Source organism: Elgaria multicarinata, chromosome 11 (genome assembly GCF_023053635.1).
Source record: "Elgaria multicarinata webbii isolate HBS135686 ecotype San Diego chromosome 11, rElgMul1.1.pri, whole genome shotgun sequence".
Taxonomy (NCBI): Eukaryota; Metazoa; Chordata; class Lepidosauria; order Squamata; family Anguidae; genus Elgaria; species Elgaria multicarinata.
In genome coordinates this window covers 19062181-19089536 of record NC_086181.1, presented here as the reverse complement: position 1 = coordinate 19089536, position 27356 = coordinate 19062181, and the positions used below count along the sequence as shown (strand labels likewise).

At 45.6% G+C, this 27356-nt stretch overlaps 1 protein-coding gene across 2 annotated transcripts; it reads right to left on the bottom strand.

The window, feature by feature from the left end:
• Positions 1–108: 108 nt before the first annotated feature.
• Positions 109–27298, bottom strand: TRIM28 (tripartite motif containing 28). Of its 2 annotated transcripts, XM_063138005.1 has the most exons (18): positions 26922–27298; positions 18684–18796; positions 18406–18538; positions 17911–18046; positions 17080–17196; positions 16057–16171; positions 15020–15166; positions 14492–14606; positions 12105–12220; positions 11808–11945; positions 11539–11569; positions 11292–11328; positions 9586–9802; positions 6108–6418; positions 4966–5086; positions 2199–2273; positions 1646–1780; positions 109–1344 (listed from the first exon to the last, which is right to left on the bottom strand). In XM_063138005.1, exons 1-18 carry the CDS (start codon positions 27181–27183, stop codon positions 1117–1119), a joined length of 2547 nt encoding a protein of 848 aa, XP_062994075.1. In that variant the 5' UTR covers positions 27184–27298; the 3' UTR covers positions 109–1116. The 2 variants fall into 2 exon arrangements, with proteins under 2 accessions (XP_062994075.1, XP_062994076.1); XM_063138006.1 differs by lacking the exon at positions 11808–11945.
• Between the last annotated feature and the right edge of the window lie 58 nt (positions 27299–27356).

Below are 27356 nucleotides of genomic sequence, written 5' to 3'. Positions count from 1 at the left end.
TTATGCCTACAGGACAGAAGTTGCTAATTCCACTATATTATAACCTTTTAACGTAAGGCCGCCCCCAAAAGGCAACTCCCCCAACCCCAAACTCAGAAGACACACAAGTTGCAAACATTTTTTTATTTCTGAACATGAAAGAAGCAGTCTAAAATATACATAAGCCAAAAAAAAAAAGCACATTTCAATGAGAACGGCTCTTGGGATAGTGAGGATAAACTACTGGGTCAGAAAGCATTTGAAGATACGTACAGCCAGAAAGTATGGCTACACGGCAGAGACGACTGGATTTAAAAACCTACAGCTACCTTGACCTATGAAAACAGGCGTCGCCTCTTGGAACAAACTGAAGGAAAAGCAAAGAGCCTTGTTTGGACACATGAAAACTTTCAGAGAGTAACCACCACCTTAGAAAATAGCTGTCATGGAGGCCTAAACACCGTTGCATCGGTCAGATATCCAGGTAAGTTGAAACCAGGACCATGAGTAAGTTCAGAACCCACAATGCCAAGAAGTGCTGCCGTCCATCTTATCGTAAGACAAACGGGGCACAAGAGAGACTGTGACCTTGACTCTCAATGTAGCTGGGATCTGCTGTAGACCCACCAAGAGCAGTCAAGTATATTTGACGGGGCAGCAATTAGTTACTGGGAGATTCAATTTGCATCTGGGCCACAACAGCTTCATCCGTGATGGGGTGAAGGTGGGGATTAAAAAAAGAGGGGGAACCATTACCTTGTTCCCACTAGGAGGAAGAAAGGAGTCCGAGAGGAGAGCAGGGTACAGGGGTCTGGATTTCCCCCATTCATTTCCATTTCAATACAAAAAAACACAAAGTGTATTTGTCAGAACAAGGGCATAAAATTTGTCAGGCAAAAAAAAAAAAGAAAAGAAAAAAAGAACAGTTCAGACCATTTATAACCATTATCTAAGCAGTCAAATTCTACAATAACTCTCCAAAAAAAAAAGGCAGAGAGGTGCAGAAGGGAACAAAGGAGGACCAGAAGAGTGGAGGGCAGGGACAGGCGAGGGCAGCGTCAAGATGGTGGCTCCCCCGTTTCCTCTCCTCCGTGGAATGCTGGTCCGTTTTAAGAGGCTGCTTTTTTTTTTATTTTTTTAGGCTGCCGTCCCCTCATCCCCACCACTCCCGTCAGACTTAGAAGAAGCGGTCTCACCCGGGTCAGTGACTGGGGAGCCATGGGGGGGAAGGGCGCTTTCTTTCTGTGGTTCGTCCACATTGATGGGTTCACGGAGCGCTGAAAACTTCCGGTCACCAAATGCAGCGTTCAGCTTGGCCTCAAAGAAGCGCTGTAGAACAATGATGGACTGGACATCCTCTTTGTCCTAAGGAGCAAAAGCAAAATGGTGAACATCCAGAGGGCAGAGATAGCTGGCATACTGCCCTGTTGACGTGACAGGCGAGCACAACGCAAGGAGGGTGTGCAGTGTTCTCTCATTATTCACAGCAGAAATTGTGAAACTTGGCCCAAAGAAAGCCCCACAATTGTGATGGTGCCTAAAATAGCTGATGCGAGACCCCTGCCCACAGATTCAGATCCCCCTTCAATGTTGTCAGCCTATGGGTTCTATTTATCCCCACACAGGCCCTCTTTACCTGCTTGCCCTAGCTCTGACATGGCCTCACCTCTGTCAGCTTGTTAAACTGCCTGAACATCTTCCAGACATCATCTGCAAACTCATCGGGAGAGCCATAGGGTGGGGAGAGCTTCCGCTGCAGCTTGGCTCTGATCAAGGTCAAGTCAATTGTGTTCTGCCCCTCCTGGAAGATAAAGAAGGTGATAATAAAGACCAAGCTGTCTCGTGAAATGGCACAGCTCCTCTCAGGCGATCACACGGGTATCCCTCCCAAGCGATCACACAGATGTCTTGTGGGCTTCTGGACAACTCGCCTTGCAATCTCAAAAGCGGTAATTTGCAAAGAAGTTTCCCATTATTGTGTGAATGGTTCCGTAAAAACAGGCTGGGACTGAAAGAACTAAAGGATCAGAATTGTGCCTGATGCTAAAAGCCCTAAACTAGGTTCGGAGCAGCAAAAACTGCCGACACTTTGTGGTGGTGGGGAAAACACAAAGGAAGGGAAGATAATACTTGCTGGAACCCTGTTAATTTTTACAGCTGCATTAGTATTTACGGGACCCAAGATGTTCAAAATCCTTCCATTCATAAAACAAACTCACCGTGGCATTGGAGAGTCGGTGAAGAGGCCTGCATGGCTCAGAGCACAGTAACTCAAGGAGAACTCGTTCACATCTCTGTAGGAGAAAAATGGAAAGCTAGATTAGCGGGGGGGAAATCTGGCCATACCATCCAAAAAAACTTCCCCAAACCCAAATAAACAGAGCTTCCTTAAAAGTTCAGTGTGAGGATGGGCAAATTTAAATTGAACAGCCAAAGTTTTAGACAAGTTCTAATCAATGGCCTAGTTTGCACATAATGCTAATCCATGCCCTACCCATGGTTTGAATGCAGACAGTCGGAACAACCCATGGTTTGTTTTCTCAGTCCCTGGGTTGTTTCCTTCCTCCTTCGCCTGCTACTTCCCTATATCCCAACTGCCCTTGCAGCACTGGCATCTAAAGAAGCTGGGGTTGTGGTATTTTACCACTCTTGCCCACTACCTTGACAGCCTGGTTAAACAATCCATGAACAACCCACGATTTTCAATGACAACCCCATGGTTTAAAACAAGATCTTACAACACAACAATGGGGCTGCATACATTTAACAACCCATTGGTTTAAAAATGGGTACCACTTTACTGCACGGCCCATGATTGGCTCCTTTTTAGGTTGTGCAGTAGGGCATGGGAACCTGGCCTGCTGGGTGGTTAGCAGCTAAACAACAAACCACAGGTTCAGACATCATGCTGCACACCTAGGAAGGAGTTGATCATGGTCTGTACACCAAAGCAAAAAGGCATAGTACACTTCAGGCAGCACACCCATTCGTCAACAACCCACTGACTTTTAAATCAATGGGCTGTCATTACATGACTAGGTCGGTGGGTTCTCTTTGTGGGTTGTTCATAGTTAACAACCCATAGTTAACGAATAGTTCTGAGTTCACATGTAAAAACCCACAGTTAAACCATGATTTGCCAATGCATGCACACCAGCTCAATATTTAAAATTCAGCCTCTCTCTTTGGTTTGCCTATCCCACCGGAGAAGTTAAATCGTGCAGGTTCTTATATGGAATGACTTGATTCACATTAATACAAGACAGTTTAAACACACAATTTAAGGCATTTAAATATGAAATGAAATAATCTGTTGCGGTCAACAGACCGGAATTGATTTAAAAGTCTTTCGAAGGGATTTTAAAAAGAAAATCATCAATACAGAAAGGGAACAGAATTATGGGTAACATATGCAACAGTGACATGGACCAGAAATAGACAGTTGTGTTTATCCCAACAGCACACAACTACCAGAAACCTCTTATGTGTCCACCCCGCTCTACTGATGCCAACGCTACAGAATTCCTCCTATTATGAGGTATTTCCCCCTACTTATCACTTCACTGGTCAGCAATTTATTGTGTCCTTTCCCCAAGGAATGTGTATATGAGAGCCCAAACCATGCAGAGTATCCTGCACAAGGCTTCAGCTGTGCTAGGGCTGACCAGGAACAAGCCCTAGAATATTTACAATACCAAGGCTGAGTTGCGGAGGACAAGGAAACTTTATCTATTCTCATTTACACACAACGGATGCAAGCTGACAGTGCATACGGCCTGACCGTCAGAGAGGCCTGAGCTCCAGCCACTCTGTTTAAATGTAAGCACTGCCTCCACCTCCTTTTCAAGAATATAAAACCTCAAAGTCCAGTCTCTCTCAACCAGAACCCACTCCTCATCCCGGTTTTCTATCAGCTCTCTAAAAATGTGTCCAAGAAGCCAGGCAAGTTCTGAATTCTTTGCCCCACTCCCACCCCCACCCAAGCCTACACTATATCAGGATGTAACTTAGAATCTGATTTCAACACCAGAGCTAAACCCAGACTGCTCCTCCATTCCTTCCAGAGTCCACCCCAAATTTTCCTTCTATCCTGTACTTTTGAGAACCAGAAATTATACGTATTTACATACATGGTGGTCATGTCCAAAGGTGAATACTTTCTGGAACAAAGTGTTCCAGGAGATTAGCTTAATAATTGGACAATGGGTTCACCCATCCTCCCACCTAGCGCTGTTAAATTTATATAAAGGACTGGGCAATAAACTATTAGACAAGGATTTAATAGGCCACCTCTTTTACTGGCTGCAAGAGGGTTCATTGCCAGGCACTGGAAGGATGGCAAAGGCCTATAACATTGATAATTGGTATCAAAGGGCTTGGCAAATTGCCCTTCTAGAAAAATTGACAAATAAAATGAGGGAAGTACGAGGACAATTATGCAGAAATAAATTTGTGGGGACCTGGGAATTTATTGACTTTGTGAATAAAGAAGAGGGGAGGAAACCCACCCACCCCACCCCCTTACTGTACATAGACATTTGGGGTGGATAGGAAGATGGTAATACCGGGGAGGGGGGGCACCCAAGGCAGAAACTTGCAATTTGTATCTGAACTGATATGGAATGTATAGTTATAGGTATATATACAAATGATGTAACATCTGACCTCTGTAACCAAAAATACTAAAAATAAAATATTTAAAAAAAGAAAGGAGAACCAGAAATTATTGTACACCAGCTCGGGCAGGCAAGTGCATTGCTGAGCCAGTGGATATGTGGAAGGCATACATTCAAATGCTCACTCTGGCCTGAGCCAAACCCACTCAACTCCCACCTGACTGAGGACGCTGCAAAGCTGCCTGGACAGAGCAGTAAATGGGGTGTTCCCCACTCCAAAGTCAGAGCAAAGTCTGCCTGCAAGCCTACCTCCACCCTACCCAGCCCCTCAGTCAGAGCAAATTGTGCCTCTTAAACAGGACAAACTAACCTTCTGGTCAACTTCCGAGAGCGTCTTTGGCTCCCCATCTATGAAGATTGGAGTCACGTCTTTTCCATCCGCTCCAACGGCTGTCACGGTCTCCTCACACAGTAGACACTTCCATTCCTGGCTGCAGGGACAAGTGGAGACACAGATGTGTGACTGCACGTTCTGCCTACCCTGTAGTGTATAGCATCCCTCCACTGCAACCTTGCCTGAAAACCAAGGAAACTGCCTACCCACACAGACCAGCCTAAAACACAAATGGCAATAGAACTACAATCGTTTGCTAGGTATTTATTTCCTTTTAACCGGTTAGTGTAGCCCTGCAGGGTAAAGTGTTCAGAGCTGCTCAGAGGCTGTCACGTCTACCATCTACAAAAGTCTTTAACATCCAAAGACCTCCTGTAACATATCCAGGTCTCCATTAATTACATGTCCTGGATACAACAACACCAAGCAATGTAAATGGGAAGTCACTTATGATTTTCCAAGGGTGACAGCATGAAATACTATCCCATTTGTACGCCTTCAAGCTTTGGGGAGATTCTCTAAAGGAAGCGTGTTTTTTATGCTACTTAACAATGCAGATTCTGAAATAGACTGAACATAGTCACAATAAGGATCCAAAGCCCGTTCACACGCTACCTCCCTTCAGGGAGTAGCAAAGGGCAGGGGGCAACTAATTCTGGCTTGAATTACTAGGCAAGTCATAATTCATGGCCACCACTGACCCCACTTTCTACCTGCGCCCCGTCTGCCAACAATGCCAGAGACCTTAGGGGAGAATTATTTGTTCTTGTGAACTGCTTGCAAGTGCACTTTATATTAGTTCCCACAGGTTTGAGAAGCCCCCTCACCTGATCTGGGAAAGGAGAAAGAGTGATTGCAAATGGTACCAAGAAAGAACGCTCGCCCCAGCAAACAAGCAAGCAAGCTTTGCAGAAGCCTGGCCAAGGGAGATAGAAAAGGAAACGGTTTCTGCTCGCAGCCGTGCAACAAGGCCTTGCCTGGATCTTAAATAAAGCTTGCTCCTTGTGCCGCCGCCACCGCCACCCGTCCCTGGCTTGCAAACCTTGCCTTCCTTTCCAGAGCTCATGGGAGGCATTTAAGACTTAGGAGACAAAGCCGAGAAAGTGGGGAGCCCATACCCAGGGATTTCCTGAAGGGCAGGCAGGTGGCAATCCAGGTGGTAGCACTTCTTGCAGCCATCACACATGACCACAGCTCCAGCTTTCAGGCAGATCCTGCAGCAAGCAGCTTCCTCCCCATTGGCTGTGCCATCATGACTGTGAACAGACTGCATTTCCATAGCAGAGCTGGTGCTGCCACTGGGGGAGATGAGCCGGGGAGCTGAGGAGCCTTCCGGAAGAAGAGCATCCTGGGGCAGGAGAACTGGCTTGGTGTCTTTAGCATCTGCAGCAGAGGCTGGGTGTTCGATAGCCGCCTCCATCTGCTCCTCCTGAAGGAAGGATGACAGAGGGAGAGTCAGACCAGATGCAAAATGGGAAGAGAAGGCAATGCAAAGTAGCAGGAGCCCCTTCATTAGTGCACCAGGTAAGCTAAATCGCATCCTTGGGATTGTAGGAGTACAAAAGGCATATATCTGGCTTATACACACACACACGTTTGATATCAATCAATCATATACTGGTAGCACAGCGTTACGGGTTAGCATAAACATGTGTTTATTGTTGTAAGCCGCCTTGTGAGGGCTTCTGCCCTGAAAGGCCGCCAAGAAATGTTTTAAATAAATAAAATAAATGTATGGCATAGATTATACATTATAGACGTGCAAGTAAAGGCCTGCAGAAGCATAGCACTAGTAGAGTTGGGTTAGCATAACAGTATGTCAAAGCTGGCATGCAGGCAGCAGGAAAGCTACATGCATTTAGGAAGGCAGCCTGACATGGGGATATGGTAATCCTGTAGTCACAGAAAAAAAGTGCAAAGAACATAGTAAAAGCTCAGGAAATAAGCCAGGTAAGGGGCAATGGCTACTGGGAGATCAGGAGAAAACAACTGATGCAGCAGGAGGAATAGATGAGACAGGATCAATCAATCATGTCTAACAAAACTTGAAGTTTGGGTAAAGGTACATAAAGGCAGGAATGGAGAAGTGGACGCTCTTGGGAGGGCGTCACCACTGCTAGCAGTGTGCTGTAACTCAGGGGTGATGAACTTGGGATATTGTTGTTTTTATGCTTTTGATGGATTTTAAATTTCTGTACATTTGTTTTTAATGTTCACAGTTTTTAACTTCTGTAAACTGCCCAGAGAGCTTCAGCTATGGGGCGGTATATAAATGAAATAAATTACCGTATTTCTTCGATTCTAAGGCACACTTCCCCCCCCCTCCATATAATCTCTAAAAATGGGGTGCGTCTTAGAATCATGGGTGCGTTTATTATTTCTTAGAATCAAAGCTTTTTTTTCTGTTGGTGGTACTGAAATTAGTGTGCGTCTTACAATCGATGGCGTCTTAGAATTGAAGAAATACGGTAATAAATACATAAATAAACATCTTTCAGCCCAAGGGGCAAATTCCATTTCGGAGAAGCCCTCGGGGGCTGCGTATGCTAGTAGAGGAGGGCTGAAGGCCAAGGAGTCGTGGGCAAAAATATCTGCCCGTTTTAGCTTAAAAGTTTTTACTGCCAACCACTAGCACTAGGAGGTGCATTCCCAACTTTTTAGAGTGGGGTAAAACTGCACAAAGGCCAGGAAACCAGCAAATGGTGGCGGTGCTCAAGTGGAAAGTGGTGAGGCCGGGAAAGGTGTTGAGGCCCACCTGGAGAATCCCAGGAGGTTTATAGACCAGGAGGGCGTGAGGTTCCGCACCCCTGCCGTAACCGGCCGTGCGTGGATGGATTTTTGTGTGCTTGTATGCCTTGGTTTCATCTCGTGCACTCTACAATTTTGCCAACAAGTACCATGCTACCTTTTCCTTTTAATCGGTCATACATTAATTTGTTGCAGTACTTTTCTCTTAGTCAAAGCTATAGAAGGCACCCCGTCGTGATTGTGTTCTTGGCTCAGTAGCTATAGTAGACAATTCAGAGAGCCAGTGACAAACCACAGACCAGGTTCTTCTCTGCAGGGCCTGCGTGTTAAAGTGTCTCCAGTCAAATCAATTAAATTAGAGCTAGAAATAAATGTCCTATAGCATCCACTGGCATGAAGTCGGCATATTATTTTCATGCTTCCTGTGGCGTCCTCATCTTTGGTCATTGGCACTTTTTAATGCAGTTATTTAATAGTTATTATTTAATGCAGTTATTTAATACAGTTATGCCACCCCGTAACAAAGTTCTCAGGGCGGCTCACAATATAAAACAGATATTGTTTTTACTAGCGTAAAAACAATCTAATGATCTAAATTGCCTGGGAGAAGAGAAATGCCTTTGCCTGCTGCTGAAAAGGTAACAAAACGAAGAAGTCTTGCTCTCTTGTAGACACTTGCCTAACTTCAGCAGGGAACTTCAGCAGGGAACCAGAAGTTGGTCTTCAAAAAATGACTTAAGGATCTCGCCGGGTTCATAGGAGAGAAGTTTACTCAAAACAGTTTACACTTTTTCTTATACATGACTATTAGAGGCAGGACAGACCCTGGAGTGACAAGATAAAAGTCCCCATTGACAATACTGCACTAGATCTGTACTACTACATCACCCAGGCTTTATACTGGGGCAGAGGGTTTCTCCCTCCCTCCCTTGATTAAGACTGGGAGGCATACTTTTCTACTAAAAAAATATGGTATACATCTTTGCCTTGATCAGCTTCAAATAAATATGTTATTATTAGTTTTAAATGTTTTAATTACTTATATGTATTTTATTGTGTTTGCATTTGTGTTGTACCCTGCCTCAATCCAGAGGGTGAAAGGTAACAAAAATAAATAAATAAATGTTGTTGTTGTTGTTATTATTATTATTATTATTATTATTATTATTATTCAAGTACAGGCAGGAGATGTTCTCCTTGCAACTACAGGATAGCCCAATTAGTATTGCCTCCTGTTATTCAACCTCTCTCCAATGTCAAGTGAAAGGTTCAGGGAACAAGGCTGTTCTTTCTGGACAACTATGTCGGTCTAACACAGGGGTGGGCAACCTGTAGGCCCAAACAACAGGAGGGTCACAACTCCCATAATCCTTCACCACTGGCTCTGCTGGTTAGGCCTGATGGGAACAAGACAGGGAGCCTATCCCTGCTCTAAGAAGTTTTCCATATCCATCATCTTTAACAAAGGCTCTGTGACTTAAGTCCAGTGGATTGTTACTCCCCTTCCTGGGAATGTTACCACCTACGGCTGGACATCAGTGTGGAGGGAAGAAAAATCAATCTGCACTGGGTATTCTGCTCCAGCAGGCAGAGTGCTAACGCAAGTTTCTCAGGTAATACTTTGATCCTTTGCTCAGGCTTGTCGTTTCGGTATCGTTTGGCATCGCTGGGCTAGGCAGACCCACTGGTTTGACTCGGTACAAGACCAGCTCTCTATCTTGCATATGGAACTCCCTGGGACTCAATTTTAAATAGCCTGGACCAACCTTGACCAGGACTCCTACATGCAGCCAGCAGCCTCCACCTCCCCACCCTGATCTACGCAAATCCCATAAGGAAAACGCTGACCTTCACTGCAGTGCCTGCAATCGGTAGTCCTGCAGCAGCAGCACCTTGCTGGCCTCCCTGTTCAATCACAATGAGATTGTAATCTTCGCGGGAATTGCCTGGAAATACTTTGAAGACAGGTGGCTGGTTGTCAGACGTCAGGTCCACATCCAGACGCTCCAGGCTGACGCGGGGCACTTTGCGCACGAGACCAGTCTCTCCATCTTGGCCACGGGGCCTGAAGTATATACAGAGACAGCATTAGGTGAGGAACTAGCCCTGCTACTGCACTGGCATTGGAAATTGTGGGCCTCAGTGTAGACAATAAGTTCCAAGTCATTAAGGTGCTAGCTCTCTCTTGGTTAACAGTTGAAAGTCATGTCCACTCAAAGCTCAGAGATTACGAAGGATCTTCAAAGTTGGCAGTACCTGGTCACAGAAGCCCTACTGATACCACCCACTAACACATCTAAGCCCTATTCTTTTACACAATCTCCTATGAACTACTTTCAAAGAACTGCTTCAAATGCAACTCCATTTCACTGTTTTAGACCCTTGTTCAGATGACGCACTAAGCCACGGTGGTTAAACACTTTGAGGTAAACATTATGTCTTAGCGGATCACGCGAACCCTGACTTATTGTGTTGTGTGAAACATTCCTAACCATGGTGGCTACATAACCATGGTTTAAACACACTGACTAACCATTTGCTGCAAAAGGTAGTGGCCTAATCATTGCTTAGTTTCATGTCTGAACAGGCCCATTGTGTCTGAGGTTGAACCAATTTCATAGGTTCAAAAGCCTCCTAATCCAAATCCTTCACATGACCAGACAGAAAGAGCTACCAGTATGTGGGACCCTTCATTTTCCCACAGAATTTTACTTTTGAATGTGACAGAGGAGTCCAAGGAAGCCTTCATTTTTAATTCCAGTCCAGCAACACATCCATTTTTAATATCCGTTGCTTCTTGCAAACAGGGTATCTGCTTGTTCCATCATAGTACCAAAACTAAGTCTTATTCAGACCTTAAGTAAACAAGGAGTCTTTGAGAGAAGGAAAGGAATTCTATTCCAACCCAGGGGAAAAGTTTACTCTGCTCAGCTCTATGACACTGCCTGTTAAGATTCTCAACAGCCATCAATGCCACCTAACTGCCAAAGATAACACATATTTCTATATTTTAAATAAACCACCCGTTTTCCTTACAAAGTATTCAAAGCAGCTAACAAATCTAAAGAGAATGCTGCAGTGGGAAGAAAGGCTTTTGCTTAAAAGACATGGAGTTTAAGAAAGAGCTACATGACTGAGTCATTCATAAGCATGTTTAGAAGGTAGCCTTGAGAAAGTCTTTCCATCTCTGCAGATGGCTTGCAGTCTTGGTCACTGGCATTCTCTGTATTTTGTTAGATACAGCCACAGACCCGGTAGCTAGAGAAGTGCCTCTAGGGTACAAAACAACCCTATAAATCAAATACCCTTTTTAGTCTCACACCCTGCTCACAAGACCGAGGCCTCAAAACCTTGCCCGGAGTTCAAATAATGTCCTCCACGTCCAAAGCTCATTTGCCTTTGGAGCACACCCATTCTTAGGACAGTCCCCAGCACACATGGGGAGTAGAGAACATGCGAGTTTGAAAGTCATAGTATGCAAGACGCACAGAATTACCGCAGAATAGTCCCAAGCACCTTAGGAAGACACTGTGGTATTGGAGAATAAACCTTACCTCTTCATGCCAGATACTTCACCAGAGTATGATCCTTCTGTTATAGCAAAAGGAAATAAGCATCAAGAAAAGGACAGTCGCTCCCACTGGCCTCCAAACATTCCCCCCTCCCTCTTGCAAATCTGCTGTGATCTCTGCCCGAAACTAATCCTCCTCCTTTTAAATCATGAACGAACAAAAGGACCACCTAACCCACGGTTTAGCCAGCCTTGCTCTAACTCCCTGCTGTTCCCTGCATGTTACTTACCTACGCCAAAACCATCACCGATGTCCATTGGCTGTAAGAGAACAGAGGAAAGTTAAGGAAGAGACCTCCACAAGCCCAAACTGCTTCCTCACTACTTTCTGCCAACATACGTTTATTTATGACAGGTCCTGTTCAAGACAGCGGCCCTGACTGCAGGCTTCCAGCTTGACACGTATCTCCCCTTGAGCACTGGCTTCCATCTACTGCAACCAATGCCCTACCAGGCCCTTCATGCATCTAGACCCTTCCTTGTCCTGAGTTCTGCTCACCTGTCCAGCAGAAGAGGCACTGGCATCATTGATATAGCAGTCAGGGATGGCCTGCCGCTGGCTGTTGGAAGGCAGCACAGGCTGAAGCAGAGCTCCCTTATTCATTATGCTTGTCTGCAGAGACATCTGTTGGACACCCTACATGGAAAAGTTGACCAGGAAGCCTGTAACTGCCCTGTTAGCATCTCCACCACTGTGCCAGGCACTCCCAAGAATACAGACGGACTGACCAGCTGAGGCTGCTGGTTCTACAGAGCCAGGCAGTCATGGGAAAGAATTTGCATAAAGAGCCGGTACCTGAGAAGGCGGAACAGAGCCCTGCCTGACTGCCACTCCTCCAGATGCAGCATTGGCCCGCTGTGTCTGGGCATTGGGGGTCACTGGCAAACCACTCTGTTCTGAAACTATCTGACCTAGAGGGAAGGAAGGGAGGGAGGGGAGAAAAGGAATTGCATGTTTTAATTTTCAGAGCTGGTGTTTTTATACTCTTCTCAATACAGAATATGAAAACTGCCATGTTGGGGTAGGGCCAGAAGTGGTTCTTACAGTTCAGCATTCCAGCACAGGGTCCCGACAGCCGTCACATATTGGCCTGGTTCAGACAACACGCTAAACCGTGCTGCTTAACCACAAAATGGTTAATGGATTCCCTTAACCATTTTGTGGTTAAGCAGCATGGTTTAGCGTGTTGTCTGAACCAGGCCACTGTGTCCAAATGCTATTATCTCTGAGCATATTACAGCATTGTACATTATGTCTCAGTACTCTTACTACCTACTGAATGTAAAAAAAAATATGTATTCACCAAGTAGAGTGAGTTGAGTGTCGCCTGGGCTCATTTTGAAGAGGATTTTTTCTGTGTGTCTTGATACACAGATGTATTAGCACAAGAATCGGTTTCAGGTGATTGAGCACCTGTACTCTGTATGGCTCCCTCTCCTTCCTCTGTGGCTTGCAAACTTCCCATTCTCAATATCCCCCACCCTTCTGACACACCATGTCAATATTAATATAGCACTATCAACATAGACTGTGATCTATGGAGTTAGCTTAGGGGGAAGTATAAATGAACTGCGAACAGATTCAGGTCCTCTGCTCTAAATTCTGATGTCCTCATTCAGAGTATTTCACTAAATATGCAGCCAAAACATGCTGACGGAGTGCTATACAAATTGTGTGTCTCAGAACATGTGTTTAGATCTCTGGAGACTGGAAAATTGTAACCTGTGTGGCCTTTGCCTTCCTTACTCCCACCCCATCCCCACCCTAGTTTAATATTTTTACATTCCCACTTTTCTTCCAAGGAAAGTTCCCAGGTGGTTTCCTTCCAAGCATCAGCCAGACCCAAACCCGCTTCACTTCAGTAAGGTTATTGTACCCTGTGGCTTCAAAATATTGCCTTTAAGGGAAGGTGTGCCAAACCAGGCTATGACTGTTCAATTGCTAATGTCCATCCTGGTATACAGCTGCATCACTGTGTGACAATAGATGGTGTAAGGAAGGGGTAAATTCATACTGGGAATGGCTGTTTTTAAAATGTTAAATTATTCTATTGTTATGGTTTTATTTATTTTTATTTTTATTTATTTAAGGATTTTTATGCCGCCATTCAGCCAAAAAAGGCCCTCACGGCGGCTTACAAAAGTATTTCTTGACAGTCCCTGCCCACAGGCTTACAATCTAAAAGACATGACACAAAAGGAAAGGGGATTGGGAGGGAGGAGGAGGAGGGGGACAAGGAAAGCAAACTCAGGCACTACAATCTTAATTGGAAAGTTCAGCAGTTGCAGTTGACAGCAGGAGGGAGGGGGCTCTCAGCTGGAGCTGGACCCAGGCACGGTGGAGAGGTGCCTGGCTGCTGCTTCCTTCCTCACTGGTGGCCTCTGCAGAGACAGTTGGTAGCAGGAGGGAAGGGGCTCTCAGCTGGAGCTGGACCCAGGCACGATGGAGAGGTGCCTGGCTGCTGCTTCCTCCCTCACTGGTGGCCTCTGCAGAGACAGTTGGCAGCAGGAGGGAGGGGGCTCTCAGCTGGAGCTGGACCCAGGCACGATGGAGAGGTGCCTGGCTGCTGCTTCCTCCCTCACTCATCTGTTTAGGAGCGGAACAGATAAGCGGCCAGCTGCATGTGGGCGTTCTGGTACATCCTGGAACTGCTTGGGGCAAGGCTGACCGGCCTTGAGTGGAAAAATTAACATCTCTGGGGAAGGTGTGAAAGATCTTCGCAGGGAGAGCCGAAGGGAGGGGGGGGAAGGAGCAAGAAAAGTATCTATAAAGGGTATTCTTTGAAAAGGAGTTTTGTTCTGAGCTGGCAGACATCATGGCTGGGTGATGTATGATATTGCAACTTAGTTTTAGTTTGCTTGGTCTGGGTTCTATATATATCTGCATGTTTTAATAGTTTTAGTATGCTAATCCTATGTATCCTACCCTTATCCTGAATAAAATTGGGCTTAACCCTCCAAACTGCGAGCTGTGTGCGTTTGTTCTGGGGATCTGTGCAAAATCCAGTGGGCAAGCCAGCTTTGCTGGGGCGTGCTTCCTTTACAAATGGCATAGTGAGTGTTCTCCCTTGCCAAGGAGCTGCAGCCCACCCGGAACAGTGAGCCCAAATTAAGGCCTCCATTCCCTCTCCCCCAAAGCATGTGTGCTTTGAACGGAGAACGTTCCACGCCTCCGTCTCTTACCAAATGTTTCGGCGCTCTTGATCCAAGCATTCAAGTCCCACTGGAATTTCATGTCTCCGTGGGGCTCCACAGGATCCACAATCATTTTCAAAGCCCTGTGCAGCTGGAAGTATATCTGGAGCACAAAGGTGGAGGAACAAGAGAAGCTCAATATACCAGGCGGAATCTATTAAACGCTCCTGTCATTTTCATCAGTACTGTTAAGTTGTAGCTGACCAGTCACTTCTCTTTTGCACTGATTTTGGGATTTGAACGGACTGCTGAAAGCTGCCAAAACGGGTCTGCTTCTAGACAAAAAAGCCCAGAGCCAAGGCAGGTTCCCACGGAATATAGTCCCACCTTTTTGCAACCAAGCGGAAGGCATGACGCAGACACAGCCTCAAACACATCAGACCCAGCTGATTTAAGATCGTTCCTGAATATATGCCACCTTTCAGGGAACACCAAAGTCTGCGGAGCGCACTAAGTGACTTGAAAACGCTCAATTCCTCCCGTTCCAAGATATTTAGGGAAAACAGCACAGCTTACCAGCTTCTTTGAGAGCAGCAAGGCCGTGTTGTTGTCACTCTCCAGGGCCCAGTTGGCAAAGCGGAGGATATGCTCCTGGTGCCGTTGGAGCTTTGTCATGGCCCAGTGCTGCCTCTCCAGCTTCTCTTGCTGCCCTTCAGTGACTTTCTGCAAAGGGGAAAACCCAAACACATTTAACTTCCAAGGAGACCAAGTTCTTTCTCGCTCATAAGCATCACGCGCACAATGCCACTTTGCTCAGCCCAGGCTTTTAATAGCACCTGATATTTTATTTATTTATTTTATTTAGACTATTTATATACCGCTCCTCATTGAAAAAATTTCGGAGCGGTGTACAAGGTAAAATGAAAATAAAAACAGAATAAAACAGTTGAAACAAAATTTTAAAAAAGCAAAAAACAACAACACCACAGAGATTCAAGGCTGCATGTTAAAAAAAGGCTTCTTGGAATAAAGATGTTTTCAGGAGCGCGCTGCAGTAATCCAATCTTGAGGTTACCAATGCCTGTACCACCGTGGTCAAGCTATCCCTGTCCAGGAGAGGCCGTAGTTGGCGAACCAACCAAAGATGGTAAAAGGCACTCCGAGCCGTGGCGGCTACTTGAGCCTCCAACATGGGCACCAAGACAGTCAAGATCACTCCTCAGCCGGTACCTGCGACAATGGCCTGTACTGCTCCAGATATGGACTTACACCCCAAGCAGTGATGCCAGAAAGCCAGGCCGTGTTCAGAAGACACCTTAAGCCACTTGTTTAACCACGGTGAATACGGCTCTTTGCTTTATTCACCATGGTTAAAGCCATGGTTTAAGGTGTCTTCTGAACGGGGCCAAAGTCAGCTATTTATTTATTTGCTTTTTATATAGAAATAGTCTGCCCTTGACCAGAGAATGGCTGCAGATGTAAAAGTATTTCCTACTTAAGATAGCCTAGAGGCATTCCGATAACCTTTATGCGTAACTAGTAGGCATCTCCTCACGCCCAAATCTACCCATTCTCTCCTCATGCCGGGTATGTTCTGCCGTTCCAGTCTTTACCTGTGCATCGTTGACCAGCACCCTGGCCCGCTTATTGAGCTCCTTCATGATTTGCAGGATGGACATCTTCACGTCCACCTGCACTCGCTTCTGCACATCTGCCACCTGCCGAATCCTGTTGAGGTAGAAGCATACGGTTTCCTTAAGTCAAGCTGTCGTTACAATTCATAGATGCTACTGCCAGAGAAAGCAGCAACACACCAACATTGCTCTTCCCGAATTGCATTTATGATGGCATTTCTATTCTGTCTTTTCCTTTCACGCAAGGAACCCAAGGCGGCTCACAGAGTCCTCCTCTCCATATTATCCTCACAATAATGCTGTGAGGTAGGCTAGGCGGAGAGCCAGAGACTGGCCCAAAGTCACCCAGTGAGTTTCCATGACCAAGTGGGGAATATAACCTGGATCTCTCTAGTCCCAGTCTAACGCTCTAACCACTAAACCACACTGGCTCTCAAATGAAAAGCAAACCTCATTAATGAGATGAGGGTAGTGATTATAAAGGAGAGCCCAGAGCTTAGCCTTTACTTGAGCTGAGGCCAAACAAAGACATTCAGTCTTGGTCTTCCTCCAGAGAGCTCAGATCATCATGTGAGTTTTTCCCCTTCTGTATCCTCAATCACTCTAAATAGTCAACAAGGCTGAAATAGGACAACTAGCCGCCCAATCTAGCAAACTTCATGGAGTAGTGGAATACTATAAACTTCATGGAGCACAACACACATCAGTCCACTGGCTAATCTGTGGAAGAGGAGAAAGCCAACCACCAAGCTGTTGACTAGACAACCTTCCAGATGATCAGTATGAAGAAAGTTAGAGCGACGATGCACGCCTGCCATCCTTCAGGAGGAGCGAAGACTAAACAGCTTCCACCATTCAGGGCTTCACGTATCCCAGAACGGCAGGACAATTTTGTTACCTCTTTCGTTTTTGCAACCCTTTGAAGAGTGCATGTACAAAAGCCGCATGTGCAAGGGTGACCACGTCCCCGAGGATCAGGCCTTCTGAGCAAGAGGCACTTACGAGGTGCGCACTTCCTTGGTTGACTTCTGGAGATTGGCATTTTTATCTCCCAGGCGCTTGACCAAGGAGGCCAGCATCTTGCGTTGATTCTTAACCGCATCTTCCAAGAACTGGTACCTGCAAAAGAGATGCTTTCAGATGTTTGGAGCTAACACTTCTAATGGTTGTGCTATACACACAACTAGTCTAAGAATCGAGGCTAAAAGACGGCCAACGTTTATCTTGAATCACTGCATATTATCAGCAAACCCAGCTGGATTTGAGGGAGGGGGAAAGGATATCGTTGGATGGGGAGCTGGCGCTGACCATAGCCAAGCTACTGGCTAGAGTGCTGTGAAGATCTCATACTGCACTTCTCACATGACACAAAATTTCCCCCCTTTACTTTCATCAGCCCTGTTCCAAGACAGGAGCAGCCCAAGGTTATACAAGTTTATTTGGAAGTAAATCCCAAATAACACAATGGAGCTTATCCATGTGGGCATGGAAATGCACTCAGGAAGACAGACAGTGTAATTAACTCCACAGTTAGTCTCAGGAAACAATGAATGGCATCATTCAAGATCAGCCTTTCCCAACCTCGTGGCCTCCAGATGTGTTGGCCTGCCATTCTCGGCATCCCCCCAACCAGCAGAGCCAATGGTGAGGGATGAGATAGATTTATTTATTTATTTATTTATTTATTACATTTTTATACCGCCCAATAGCCGAAGCTCTCCAGATGTGGCCCTCCAGATGTTTCTGGCCCTCCAGATGTTCTGGCCTACAGGTTGCCCAACTCCTGCTCTAGAGAAACAAATACATTTTCATACAGCCAACTGGAATGCTTACTGGTGATCCTTGTGTGCATTCAGCTGGCAATCCCGGCAGGTCAGGGTGTCACACGTGTCGCAGAAGAGCACCAGCGGCTCATGCTTGTGGACGGAGCAGTAGACGGTCTTCTCTCTCTCCTGCGACTTAGAGGAGCCTAGGATGGAATAGAGGGGGCACCCGTTACTCCTGCAAGGCAGTCCCCTCACACAGCAACAGAAGTAGCTGGTAGGAGAGAAGATAACCCATGCTTGTATGGAAGTATTAGTCCATTAGTCCATTCAGGATTCAAGGAGTTCCACACAAGTGTTTGCTCAGCCGTGTCGGCAGTCTAACAAGCTCTTAAACTGCACAGGACACTTCCGATCTCCCTCGCGCATCTTTTTGACCCCTCACTCCGGGGCTGCGCACAAGTGCCATGCCCCACACTGCCTCCAATAAAGCGACACACAGCCCAGCGTCCACGACCAGGAATCCTTGCAGCCCATGAATCTTTCTCCCTATGTGGCCACCTACCTGTGGACCGGACGGTGTGGTCCTTCGTGTACTTCACTCTCTGATGAGCCTCCACGCATGTCTCACACAAGGGCTCTTGGCACTCGACACAGAAGCTGGTGGCTGGGGCATTGTCTTCACAGCTGGTGCAACACTGATGGGGAGAAGGGGAATAGTTGATCAAGAACAGGTTCCCCCCACCCCAGTCCAAGAGAGTTGGAAAGAGCCAAAACACATTCAAAAGATCAAGCAAAGGAACACTGGAATAAGAAGCCCCTGAAGGGAAGTAACCCCATTACCTGGTTGGCATCTCTAGCATCCCCAAGCGCCTCTGTGCCACCATCCCTCAGGAAGTAGTTTTCCACTATGTCTTTTAAGTAACACTGGTGCTTGCACACTGGGCAGTCGACCACTGTAAAGAGAAGGAGAAGCATCAGGACAAATCTGCAGGGAGCACAGAGCAGAACCTGCCTTTTTCACCAGCTCTACACTGTTGGTTGCACTTGTGCAGCTTTTTCAGGATCTAGCCTTGCAGATCTAGAGGACTAGTGCAACACATAAGCCAATGCACCTGCCTTACCTGGTCAGCTGCTCACAATCCAACCGGAATATTGGCTACCCACAAAAAACCCCACCCTGCTGATGCCTTTGCTAATCCACCACCACTACCATTACAAAAATAAAGAAGACACACCCACTTTACATATGGGTGCAGAGGGTGGGATAGGATAGCAGGACCCACCCCCATTAGCTTGGATAAGACACCAGCTGCCATTTGGCTCCTCCTCGCCTTCCATTATATTGCAGCTGGTTACAGGAACTACCATGCAGCCTTAAGAACCGGTGTCCATGTTTGCTTGCTTTCCTCGTCATCCTTTTCATGTTTTTATACCGTAAATATAGGTATGGACTGACATGTTTTTAATCTGCGCTTTGAAAGTGACACAGAAATCAATATAGGACAGTAAGCAAACCAAGCTATCCAGTTATTTACTTGGGGGAAGGAGGGACGCTAAGAGGGCATTCTGTCCAAGATTCCTAAAAAACCAGTTTCAAACTCTACGTTTTCCCCTACAGCCTATGCTGTACCAGCTTACACTGGTTTAATTTATATTTGCATTATTTGTATACTGCTCATCAATGTTCCCAAAGCACTTCACGCTACAATTAAACTACCAATTAAAGCAAATGTTTACAATTACTTGCCATAACTTATCTCACCAACAAATTTAAGTGTTCACAACACTATCAGGTTAGAACCTATTAGAACAGCTACACCATACAGTATATCACACATGCATACGCAACCCCCCCTCCCATATCTACCTATCATACAAGTTAGCAGTCAGGAAATATACTTTCAATTAATTCTGACCCTGCACCACATTCACAACATTCCCTCCAAGCACCATACGATTGTCACTAAGCAAGTTCTTAAGATCTGGCTCGAACGAATTTTTTCTTATGCAAAGCTACTTTAAGAACCCCTTAATCGAGAATTTAGCATTACAACAAGATGTGATATGGCATTAGCTTAGTTGGCTTCTTAAAAATGTACAAGTAACAGCTATAAACCACCAGTTTAAGTGGAACCTCCATAGTCAGACATAGTATATCTTTTTAATGATGTTAAATAAATATTTAATAATGTTAAGATGCCTTTTTAATAATGTGCTGCTTTTAATAATGTATTAGTTTTAAATGTTTTAATTAGTTATATGTATTTTATGGTGTTTGCATTTGTGTTGTATCCCGCCTCAATCCAGAGGGAGAGGTGGGCAACAAATATATTAATAGTAGTAGTATATCGATCAAATTATAGGGCCAGTTTCCCAAACATATCTGGCTGATACAGCCCGTGTTTTAGATGGGCGCATGCAACATGGCACCCTCAGTGGCTCTCCCCTGGACCCAACAGGTACCTTAACTGCTGCTCCCTCAGTTCCCCTCCCTACATCTCCCACCAGACTTCCCCCCCTTAGGGCCAAGGATTGGCATTTTGCTGCTCTAGGCTGCTGTACTCCATTGGTTTCTCTTTCTCAGCAAAAATATTCTTGTTGCTGCTCTAGCCCACTGTAATATTTGTGAGAAGAATCATGGAAAACAGCGGGCTAGAGCAGCAAAATATGCTCTAGCCCTCCATAATCTGTGGTTTCCCTCTCAACATTATCCTTGAGAGGGAAGTCACAGAATCCAGTGAGCTAAAGCAGAGATGTGTTTGTGTTTGAGTGGTGGTGGTGGTGGAGACTGTGTGTATGGGTCTGTCTGTAATGGAGACAGAGTAGGGGGAAAGTTTTGTGGGTATGCGAAAGGGTGGGCATGTGCGCCCTGGTCGTCCTCCACCACCACATGCAGCCTTCATGGGCGAAAAGGTTTCCTACCCCATTCTAGGTGGATATTTAAGGCATTTATATTTCTAAGGGTCAGGCAGCAACATGACAATACTGGAGGAAAATAGAGAGATACTCAAAGCATGCCTCTAGTAACATCTAATGGCATTCCCTCAAGAAATCTGAGAATTGTGCTTTTGAGGGAGGGATTACTGACCGCTTCTGCAAGACCCAGCTACAATTTGCAAGGAGTCTTTGAACCAGGAGCAGCATCTCATTTTAAGAATCGATTTTAGCTTTCCACTTGCACCACTTGTTCTACTGAAAGTATTTCAAGGCAAGCTGCTCTACTTCGCTCAGAAGACAGGCCCAGAACAGAGCAGCCCGTTAAGAGTTAATGTTATTGCTTGGATGTAAGCCACAGTCACATTTGTGCAGTCAGCATATAAACAGGGGAGGAGGCCATCACTAGGAACGCCTCTAAATCAAGCAAGGTCAGGAAAAGAAGCAATGCTGTTTCCAAATGAACAAGAACACCAAAACCTACAGAGATAAGCCAGCATACTTTGCACCAAACTACCACCTCATGAAGTATTTTTCACAGCACACCAAAATACAACATGTTATGGTGATCAGAACCACAGGCACAAATGCAATACAGAATATGAGGTGCAACTATGAATCCTGGAAAGCCCTTGGTATTATAAACCTTGCAGCACAATCCTATGCACATCTACTCAGATGTGAGTCTCATCAAATTCAATGGTACTTACTCCAAGGACTTACCCCAAAATAAGCATCTTTTAAGATTGTGGCCTAAGTTACCATACAAGCCCAGACTCCTGTCTTGCAGTCACAAGACCTACTAATTATTATTGTTCAAGTCTTTGTCTTGAATTAAATGCTGCAACACACTGAACACTAAGGATAGGGAAGGAGAGTTTCCATTTCTACCCTGATTTTATTAATTAAATTAATTTTGCTCCAACATATCGCCTCTAGTTCCAAAGACTAGAATACAATACCAAAAAGAGCACTTTGAAACAATGGCCCTGGGCCAGGCATTACATCATTCCTCCACTGAGATAGCAGAGCCTGCATTTCCATGGAGCTTCCTCTATGCTTTTAGATCATACCCAGAAGAGGAAACGTTCCTAGATTAATTGTGTGCCTTTGTTATCTTACATATCTGTAGAACACACTAAATTGAGCATCAAACATCTATGGCTGAATAAAAATGCACAAAGGAGTCAGTTCAAATTGTTGCACAGTAAGGATGAATTAATTTTATTGTAAACAGAACAGCAGTCAGTATTATTTTCATAATTCAAGGGCCCACAAGGGAGCTTAGAATGGGTTCCTGGTCAGCAGTATACACAAATAGAACAAGAAGACTATAATACTTTTGTTACAATGTGCGCCAACAGTACAAGAGTCAAAGTAGTTAGCACAGGCCTAAATCCAGTACTACTTAATCTTGTGTTCAAGTAGTATGCAAGAAAACCCTAAAACCAAGCTATGGAAGGCCAAATGCTGCAACAATTTTAAACCACCAGTGTGGAAGAATCTTCTTTCCTTCCCTTTTACACGCAGCCTTGCCAACTAAGAATTTTCATAGTTCTGTTACAGCAAAACAGGTTTTATCTTCGTAGGCATGCACAACATAAAACATATGCAGAGAAGCACAGAAAAAAATATTCTTGCTAACTGAGCAAAGTTAGCAAGAATATACTTAAGAACATACTTAAGAATATAATTCTTCCCTTCCAAATGAATACTTTTTTTTCCTTTGGTGAAATTGAAGCTCCACCTTAATTGCCATTGAAGATCACTCCCAAGTCTTTTGTGCACAGTGTTAACAGAAGCTGAAGGAAGTTGTAAAGTTTGCCAAAGCTGGCCCTCCCCCACACCTTCTGCTAAATCGCCTATCTTGTTCTCATTTGCTTTACAAAGCAAGGTATGGACAAACATTAAGGGGAGGTAAAATCTTATCTCCTCTCTCCATAACTCTGCAGACACCACTTGGGGGGAAGAGGATCATCAATCTTTACATACTTAAAAGGAACATCAGCTTGCCCTTGAGCTATTGGGAGAAAAGGAAGTTGCCACATTATTCCTAAGTGAACCACCTAAAGAAAGCTCAATGCTGGGTTTATCTCAAGCATTTCAAAAGAGTAAAAAAAAAAAAAGTATGTTGTGTTGGGAAAAAAGTGTGTACAAAAAACCTTAAAGCACCTTCATGAGGGCAAGTAAAACATTTACAATCCTCCACTATGTAAGGCCCTGCTCATTTGCCCACCTACAAGATCTATCATGTTGAGAAGCAGGGCCTTCACAGTAGTGGACCCTCAACCTTGCTTAGAATGTTACATGTTTTATGTAAACTTTCTTGTGAAGGCTATGCCTTAAAAGATGGCCTAAAAATCCTATATAAACAAATTGCATTTAATTTATTTTTATATATTTATTCACAGAAAATGGAAAGTTAAATATTTAAGATTGGTTATCCGGTTTTAACCTGAACGTATCTAGCACTACAAACACCAAATTTAGTTTCAAGCTTACTCTTCTTGCTGATGCGCTTGCTTACCTACAGGGATTTATTCACATAGAGCAACCCTCCCCAACTTGGAACCCTCCAGGTGTGTTGAAGAATAACTCCCAGCATCCCTTACCCATCAGAGCTGGCTGGGGAATGCTGGGAGTTTAGTCCAACACATCTGGAGGGCACCTTGTTAGGGGAAGCTGACATAGGTGAACATTTAGAAATGTGAGCCATCATCTGCCTTCTGAGCAGTACAGCCCATTCTACACCATCTCATTTCTCTACAGACCCAACCATTAATTCCTATTGCTTTACTTATTTGTAAATAATGTACACCCTGTCTTTCCTTGAGGGAGTTCAGAGAAGTATAAGTGTGTGTGCGCACGCTTCTCCAGTCCCATTTTATCTTAACAGACCAGTGAGGTAGGATACGCCAACTCAAGGACACTCAGTATGTTTCAAGATTGTGTAGGCAATTGAATATGTCTCCCCATAGTACCCATTCTACCACACTGGCTGCCCCACATCGTTTTTTGTTGAAATTCTAATAGCTCCAATCCTAATACAAATCAGTGTTATTACTTGAGTGTTGCAGATTAAGTGTGGAGTGCTGAGGCTGCTAATTTATAGCTTGCCCAAGGCCAACATGTGAGTGTGCAGCATAGGTTAAGATCCAAACCAATTTACTTAATTCACAGTTCAGCCTTAATCACAATGTCACACCAGGCCTTTCTTTTTGGACTGTATTTCAATGGCACCTTGCAACATTACTAGAGTTCTCCATCTTGTCTGGACTCCTGAGAAGACTACCAGTTACCAGTTCTGCAGAAAACAAATACACAGCAATAAGGAATCTCCTTTCTTAAACAGAATCCCCCGCCCCAAGTATTAACAGCGCAGCCATAAATAACCCCTACAGAAAGAACACAGCCGAAAAATACTTTTTTCTACTTTTGGCTAAGTAGAAGAGAATTGGCTACACCTTTCCATATTGTCTTGACTTCATTTTTGCTTCTGCTTTGCTTTCCAATAGTTTTCCACCCATTTCTTTTATGTCATGCAAAATGTGCTGTCCATGAAAAGGAGAAAAGGGACTGGATGGGGACAGGAGAAAAGGGTTAAGTTCAGCTTCAGACTACAGAAATTTCTTACCAGAGGAAACCCTACACAGCTTCATGGAAACTTTGTGGTTGCTTGTCCCCCCCCCCCCCAAAAAAAAACCCAGATAAAATAAAATAAGCACCTTGAAGCCAAGGCAATTTTCACTTGGACATTAGTAAGAAGTCAGAAAGGCAGGTTTTTTCCTAATTGCATTTACATTTAAGCAACAACAACAACAACAACGAGGGGAGGTCAGGCATCCCTGGAAGAACTTAAAAGCTTGGCTTTTAATGTATTAAAAATCGTCGCTCGTTTCTGGGAATCTAAGTCATTTTCCAACTCTCCAAGATGTACCCTGGAAGATTGCTATCTTTAAGCTGCTTGTGGTAACTGCAATGCAGCAAAAGGAAATGATTAAAAGCATTAAAAAAAACTTTTTTTGTATCAGCAAAGTATGAATTGGCCTGTTAGCTTGAACTCTCACCATAAACAAGCCAAACATTGTCTGTCAGCAAAGGCAGGATCACTGGTTTGATCTAAATACATGACTGTTATAACCATGATTGTTTAGATTGGAATCCAGATAAAAGATATGATCTTTCATATAGACAACAACCACAGGCGCTTTACTTACTGGCTCTGAAGCCATGAATTTCCCTGAACCGGGACTCTGCTAATGTTGTGGGAAGTTGTGGGATGCGATTGCACAAAATCACATACTCAGAAGCTAGTTCAAGGCTAGAGACAATTGCTAACTTGCATGCACTAAACTGGACAGAAAAGGAACTAACCATGTTTCCTTGAAATCAAGTGGCAGAAAAGAAGACTTAATTCTTGTAGTCCTTGTGCCCAAGAATACCAGTGGACCTATATCTCCAAGTACTGTTTGAACATTTGCAAATCACTGATGGTCTAATTATCTGGGAGATTTGAATACAAGTCCAAATAATAACGTAGATTTAACATTGGATACGACTTAAGATATGCTTCCAAAAGCTTTGCACATATGAAATTAAGCATTCCAGTTCATGCTACTGCTGAAAGCAATGTAAGGGCAAACAGAGAGGGAGTGTAAGGATGCACAAAAATGGAATGAACTCCAAGAGTCTTGGAACATACCTGGAGATGCAGTAAGAACTGGGAGTTGGGAATAAGGACAGACAAGCAAGGCAAGGGCTATGAAAACACATCTTTTGGCCTTCTTTTTGGGCATACAACTTTGGCCTGCTTACTGGAAAGATTTGGGACTTTGAGAATTCTTCATTTACAGTTATCATCTGAATTACTCAATAATAGCTACCATACTGGCTCAACAACATTGAGAAGTTTTTGGATGTAAGGTGTCTTAGATACTGAGGTAGAAGAACAGCCGTCTCTTCGAGCTCTTTACATTGCAATCCTATGCAGGTTAAATTTCATTAAATCCAATGAACTTACTAGTAACCAGGCATAAGATTGCAGCATAATGCACTTTCCTAGAGGACTACAACCTTGTATACAACACCTGCTCTGAAAAGCACCCCATTCTCCCAGTGGGGTTCACTCCCCCATCGAATAGAACGCCACTTACTCCCCTTACTCCCATCCGTAATAAAGTGTTGCAAACCCGTGCAAAACTCACGTTATGTCTCCAAGGTCCCTTAGTTCAGTTTCTTTCACACACACACAGACACACGGGTTTAAGGAGGCCCCTTTCCTTTCGTTTGGGATCAAGAGCTCAACCGCGGCGAGACCGTCACCTGGATGGATGGGGCTTGACTCTTGCGGGTGAAGAAGGCGGGAATGCGCGGAAGGTAAGCATCCGTCGCCCGCCCTTCCCCAGCCCCCAACCTCCGAGGCGAAGCAGGAACCTCCCCACGTCTCGCGATACGTAACACCCTCGCCGTGCCCCCCTCGTCGGAATGCACGTGGCCACGCCTCCCTCGCTGCACCTCCGCCGCCATACACGCATCCTCCTCCACCTCCTCCACCATCCCTTCCGCAGCGCTCCTTCTCTCATTCCCTACCCACTTGCAGTAGCTGCTGCAAGACCCGGGTGGATCCCCCCTCCCCTCCCCGCCACCCAAACGTGCCCTCCCGCTCACATTTCCTCCATTTAAAAAAAAAAGGGGGGGGAGAAAGGCCTTCACTTCCCAGCCCATAATTCCACACGTCTTCCCCGCCCCCTCCTCTTCCACCTCCATTTTTTGCACTCCCATTTACACGACCCCCCTCCTGGCCACGATTGCCACCTTCCCCCCCCCTCCCCGCCAGGCCTCATCGTGTAATGTATTCTATGCAGAAGATATAGCAGCGCCGCTGCTTCCCACTCAGACGTACTGCAAAGAACACCATGTTCCCAAAGAGTTTGGAAGCGGGAAGGCGAAGAGATAGAAAGACAATGCATTTCACACACACACACACCTGCCCGTTGCAAGCCTCTTTTCTGTCTCTCGCCTCCCTCGGGGAACAGGGCCCATTTTTCCCCTACTCGGGGAGCTATTTTAAGTGATGCCTCCCTGCCTACCACCCACCCACACACACACACCCATCCCGCCGCCGCCGCCGCCGCCCTGTCTCACCTTGACCCTCCTTGTTGTTGCCGCCGCCCGAGGCGGGCTCGACTTTAATGCACTCCTTGCAGACGGTGTGGAGGCAGGGCAGGAGGCGCGGATCCCGCTCGGAGCGCAGCCGCTCGCGGCACACCCCGCATTTCTCCAGGAGGTCGATGCCTTCCACGTTGAGGGGGCCGGAGGAGGAGCGCTGCTTGTCCCCGGCGGCGCCGCCTCCCCCGCCGCCCGCTTCCGCCGGAGCAGGGGCCGTCGCCGTCGCAGAGGCCGACATGATTGCCGCCGCCAGCAAGCCGAGCAGTCGCGAGAGCGCAGGCGCGCGCAGGAGCTGGGCCTCGTGGGGCTGGAGCCGTTTGCGGCCTCGACGGGACGCTTCGCCACCCGCGGGGACCGGCTGGCCGCTGCCGCCTCCCACTCGCACGCGCCGCGAGGCTGCACGAAGGTAGA